The sequence below is a fragment of the Gigantopelta aegis genome, unplaced genomic scaffold (assembly GCF_016097555.1).
Source record: "Gigantopelta aegis isolate Gae_Host unplaced genomic scaffold, Gae_host_genome ctg5284_pilon_pilon, whole genome shotgun sequence".
Taxonomy (NCBI): domain Eukaryota; kingdom Metazoa; phylum Mollusca; class Gastropoda; order Neomphalida; family Peltospiridae; genus Gigantopelta; species Gigantopelta aegis.
In genome coordinates, this window is record NW_024534331.1 from 11,441 (window position 1) to 17,821 (window position 6,381).

At 33.5% G+C, this 6,381-nt stretch overlaps 1 protein-coding gene across 1 annotated transcript; it reads left to right on the forward strand.

The window, feature by feature from the left end:
- Positions 1 to 943: 943 nt before the first annotated feature.
- LOC121366313 (collectin-12-like) lies at positions 944 to 5,497 on the forward strand (the record flags this gene model as incomplete). Its single annotated transcript, XM_041490804.1, is given in 3 exon segments — positions 944 to 1,052; positions 1,055 to 1,081; positions 5,203 to 5,497. Coding segments are annotated over 3 exon segments (431 nt in total), but the record flags the coding sequence as incomplete, so codon positions are not given.
- Positions 5,498 to 6,381: the final 884 nt, after the last annotated feature.

The window sequence follows — 6,381 nt, forward strand, 5'->3', positions numbered from 1 at the left end:
ACAAAGTGGGACATAGTTTATTAAATTACAAAGATCAAGACTAAACTATAAAACTAACTTCTACAATGTAGTGACAATAATATATAGATTTTTTATGTGGACTATCAAAGCTTTAATAATATCAGATTTTCATTAACAATTAAAAGTCATTCTTTTGTTGTCATGACAACAGTGTACACTACACAAAAATTATACAGTAGTGATTTATTTTGTTCTTTATTTATAACTTCTGGCAGATTTCAAGTGTCATAAAGTCCTGTATTTGTATGTGATAATAGATATTTATAATCTTGTGTGTCATTGTTATAAACTTTCATTTTTAAAATTGTCTTAATTACTGAACTTATATAGTACACACATGTACATGTGCAGATATTAGACCACAAATATTTTATGATTATATCTAATAGACTAGCCCTATCAGAACCATAACAATTTTGACTGGATGATGAAGCTGCTGATAGTCCTTTTGTCATTGTATTGGCTAAGTTCTTGTAGTATAGTAAATGCACAAAGTGAGTGTAGTACCCTTAATATAATTTATATTTTATTAACAACTTAGGCATATGTCCTACTTGTGAAAAAGGACAGAAAGGAGAAACAGGACGTCGTGGCAGACGTGGCAACAAGGTATTAAAGGTGATACTGGCCAAAAAAGTTTTCAAGGTGACATTGGTGCCCCAGGTCCTCAGGTATAAAAGGTGATATAGGTGTCCAGGTCCTCAAGGCGAGCCATGTTCATATGATATCAATGACGCTAATGGCACCATTGTTTTAATGAATCAGTTTTACCAAAAGGAGAAATGGGACCACCAGGCCCTAAAGGTGACAAGGCTCTTTGGGCCCACCAGGTAGAGATGGCTACAATGGTCTAAATGGATCAATAGGTATCAAGTCCACAAGGACAAAAGGAAGAATAGGTCCACCTGGTATCAGAGGTGTTATGGGACCAATCGGCTTAACAGGTGGAATAGGACCAAGAGGTCCAAAAGGTAGAATGGGACAAGTAGGACCAATAGGACCAGTAGGACAAACAGGTGAGACAGGCCCAGTTGTCCAATAGGCCCAAAAGGAGACAAAGGTAATAAAGGTGATGTAGGTGGAATGGGAATACAAGGAAATGATGGTCAAAAAGGTCAAAAGGTGAACCAGGTCCTCCAAGTGTTTGCTCATGTCCTACTGAACCTCCTCCAGGTGATTATCCTTGAATTTTATTAACCTCTATTTAATATTATGCACATTTTTCTTGATCATTAATATTTTGCTTAACACAATGATTCAAATAATGAGTTTCACTTGCCAATACTTTTTTGATTTGTACTAGTATAATGTACTTGTAACAATTAGTTTTTTTAACATTGTACATCATACACATAGTATAATAATTATCTAACAAAATTAGCTGTCAAAAAAGAATATGTGAATATGTCTGTTTATTATTAGTATGAATCCACCCACACCACTTGATTATATCTGTGTTTTAATTGTTATTGCAAACATCATTTGTAGAACTATGTATATGATCATAAGTAGTTGAATTACAATTATAAAACAATAAAAATCTCAAGTGAATACAAAAAGTATAAGGCTGGAGTTATGACAATCACAAATGATTAAAAAAATATATGAGGATGACCTCAAAAGAGAATTGGTAGACAATGAAAGCTTTATTAAAATGTATGTTTTCTCTTAGGATATGTAGCTGCTATTTACTCTTTCTACTACACACTTGTATTAAAGGTCACCTTAGCTGAAACCTTTCAGTACTATAGACAACTAGTTCACACACAAGTTATTTGGTTTATCTAACAAGTAAAGAACAAGATGATTTTTTGGCTTCTTAACCTTGTGAAAATCATATTGGACACCACAAGGGAGCAGCTAAGGTACTACTATAACACATTAAAGGTCACCTAAGCTGAAAGACAGCAACTAAGCTAGGTTTGACTAAGCCATTAACACACTATGTTCAAGAACATACATACATGTAAAGAGTCAAGATGCAGCAGCTGTCTTAGTACTAGAACATGAAGATTTGTTGTAACATATATGCAGCCATTGATGCTGGATTTGTTGAATATGTTGGAGTGTAAAGACTGGTTGCATGGAAACACTTAGCAAATTCTGTTCATATACAAGCCAAGACAATGTCTCCATAATAATGATGACATAATAACCAATTTTGTTTGTGATGAGAGAATGATGGAAGAAATTCTTAACAAACATGAAACTAGGAATGCCACATTTTATCAGGTATCAAAAAAACTCTTTTAAACTTGCATTAAATTTGATTCTATTAAAAGGTGCTATGGGTAGGGAAGGTAATGACAGATGTTATGTGGGAACCTCTGATGTTGTACCTGTGGCATTGATAAAGGAGTATGAAGAAGTGAGAATAGCTGTTAGTGATTTTGATAGTCATGGTCCTGGACAATCGATGCACACATAAATCATTTTATAGTGCCAAAGAAGAGAGGCCTTTCAACATTTATAGTAGAAAAAACAGTAATACAGTCAAATCAAGAGTTGTATACATTATTATAATTCATACATTAATGTCATCAGAGTGTATTATGATAACACTAGTTCTCTTGTTTTGTAACACAAAGAAAGACAAGACTTAGCTACATGTCAGGATAGCAAGTGCGTATTGTAACCATGAATATTCTCAGTAGGGATCCTAGCTGGTATAACCACATGGCATAATATTGTTGAGGATTTGTGCTATGATGATGGCTGTCATTCAAGCAAGCTTGCATGTAACCCAATTAGGGAGTGCTTGTAGTTCCTATCTGTGAAAAAGTCTTTGGAAGTCATTGACAAAATGCCACTTTTCTGGTCATACTGACAAGTGGTGCAAAGAAACATATTGAAAGATAGGTCAATACTGAGAAATGTGAACAATCCATTTTGCAACATTCTCGTTATTAAAAATGGCAAGATATGTGAACAGATTTTACTACTTGTTTTACTCATATATAATAGGTAATACTTTGCATTGTTTAAATAGCATTGCTATATGTATAGCACTGCAGATGTGTCTTCACATGATCATACTTATTTCTGTATTCCTAGAATATATACAGATGCACAAAGTTTATTTAGTTGAAAATCTTGGGACAATGTTGATAATATGTACTTAAAAGATATTACACGTACATTTCAGTATCAGAAAATTGTATAGTGTGCTTCGGTGATATGTTTGTTGCTCACAAAGTATATAATTCTTAACTTGATAAAATCATATAGCTTACATAGCCACTTCTTCTATTGTCATTGATGTATGATATAAAATTTCCATTACTCACATACAGTAACAATAAAACTGTTAAAAGACATATAACATACGTACATTACCTGACACTAATATAGTGCAGTTATTATGTACAATGTACATGTAGCTATGATATAATTTATGCAAGTACATATAGTTGTTTTGATGTTCAATTGGTCTCTAATCAAATTACACATCAAATGTCATTTACACATGTAGTTACTGTAACTTAATCTTTATACACAACAAACATGTTTTGTTATCAATATATTGTGTAGATATACTTACTAGTAAGATAAATATGTTCAGTGAAATATTATCTTTCCTTATCTTACTATGTTTCTCTATTAGTTTACTCACCCATTACAAACACACTAAAAGGTCAAATTCCTTCTTAATGGCTTTGATACATGTTTGTATTTACACAAGCTTTTCATTATACAATCTATCTCCATATAATTATGCTTCTTAATTAGTTTACTCACTACCAACAAAATTACAAGGAATAATGTCTGTTCGTGTTCACCTTGCCGGTAAAAAATAATCATAACTTTTCTAATAACTCAACCAAATTCAAAATTTCAAAGTCAAGTGGTTTCCTGATGATCATCGAGTTCTTTTGACGTCACTTTTTATATGATAGGACCCACAAGAACAAGATTTGTTGTACTTTCCATAAGCAAAGTATAGGAGATGCCATTGACCACAGGAATGTGATCTCATGAATTTTGTTAATCAATAAAATGGTTGCCATTTGAAGAAAAATCCAGTATGTTCAGAAATACATTCTAACTGTAAACTTTAATAATATAGATATAGGCAAAGTACTATACTACTGTAGCTAATAAATTTGTTCTTACAGAAAAGAATCAATACACACAGATGTGTGGGCTTTATTTTCATGAAATATAAGAATAAACACCACAAGTATTTTATTTATGATCAGTGGTATGTATACTACTTACACCCACTACTAATTTCCAGCAGCAAGGTGAACACAAACAGACTATAGTCTTATCTTCTACTAGCATATTCTTTTACTACATGTAATCTATTTTATGTACTTTGTATAGTGAGTGGCTTCTTGATCAAGAGCATACACTACAAGAAAGTAGTTATAGGCTCAGTGACTGGCTTACAAGTAAGAATTGGATAATTTAACAAAGTCTTGCTTATAAAAACAAGTGTCAGGTGGTCCTAAGATTGTTTGGACCATGTGTGCATGTATATATATGTATTGTATTATGTATAATGAGATTCATTACAAATTATATATTTAGTAGCAATAACAGATTTGAGCACATAAATTATAACTAAAGAGTTTGTTTTTGGTTGTCATGACAGTGAGTACACTCAAAAGGAATATTTATTTCTGTTCATTTTACTTTCTAGCAGGCTTCACGTGTTAACAGTCCTGTAATAGTTTTTGGGCACATGGAGGCATTTTGCAATTGTGATCTTGTGGCCATTGTTTTTAATTCTTAAAATTGCTTTATAATAACTGAAACTATAAATAGTACAGACATGTGATAACAAATATTATTTAATAGACTAGCACTATCAGAAACATTACATTTTGACTGGATGATGAAGCTGTTGAAAGTCCTTTTGTCATTGTAATTGCCTGAGTTTCTACTGTGTAGTAAATGCACAAAGTAAGTGCAGTGTGGTTAAAGCAATTTATAATTTATTAACAATTTAGCTTCTGTAAAGGGAGAAAAGGAGAGAAAGGAGAAAAAAGGCCAACATGGTATCCAAGGCATCAAGGTGATACTGGACAAAAGGTCTTCAAGGTGATATTGGTGCCTCAGGTCCACAAGGTATAAAAGGTGATATTGGTATCCCAGGTCCTCCAGGTAAAACTATGTTCATATGATATCAAAGAAGTTAACAATACATCTGCTGCTAATGAATCGATTTGCCCAAAGGAGAAATGGGACCACAAGGCCCTAAAGGTGACAAAGGCTCTTTGGGTCTACCAGGTAAAGATGGCCATAATGGTCTAAATGGATCAATAGGGTATTCAAGGTCCACCAGGACAAAAAGAATGACAGGTCCACCTGGTATCAAAGGTATTATGGGACCTGTAGGGCAAAAAGGTGTAATAGGACCAAGAGGTCCAATAGGTAGTATGGGACCAGTAGGACAAACAGGAGATAGAGGCCCAGTTGGTCCGGTAGGGCCAAGAGATACAAAGGTGACAGGGGTCAAAAAGGTCAAAAGGTACACAAGGTCCTCCAGGTTATTGTTCATGTCCTTCTACTCCTTGTAAGGGGCTTCTTTGTCCTAAAGTTTGAACCTTGATTAAGCTTCTTTTAATATATTGCATATCATGTATTCTTTTAACAGTTATAAATTTTAAATAACTATACACAAAGATAATAGACTTCAATTAACTGTTTTATGTGAACATTTTCATTACTACATTTTTTATTATATGTGTACATGTACTTGTATTGTTATAAAAATAAATTAACAACTAAAGAATCAACAGTTTTAGAGTTTGAAGCTTTATATGTACATACAATAGTTAAAATAATCTAATAAGTAGACACTTACAAGATAGTGTGATAATGATGACAGTATCCTTTGGGTTTCTTCATAGACATTTAATCACAGATTTATTTCTGAACATTTAATTTCCTTTTCAATATTTATTTTATTTCACCCCCCCAAAAAATGTATTAACGTCAAATATTTCAATAGTCAGAGCGACTACCTTCGTCAGTGGCTCAAATAATGAAAAAGTATAAGCTTCTATCTATATTACACACTAAGGTACAAAGTTCAAAAATACAAAAACAATCTGCATTCCGCACACATTGCGTGAGTGGGCTGCTACGTATGCAGTGCTTTGCTGTTCTGCATCATGGCATGTATAGCATGGGTGGGCTGCTTTACATGCTTATTGGACCGTAATGTGAGGTAAGTCCCAGGGAGAGGGGCTTTCTCATGGTTGATGGAAGGACATTTTGTTGATGGTGCCAGGATTCAAGGATGACTCTTTGCCAGAGGAAAGGGTGGTGAGCTAAGATAGGTTTTATCCAAGTTGATGGAGTGACCAGTCTGGCTAATTTTCTAAAAGTGTTGTCATGTTATCTTAAGTT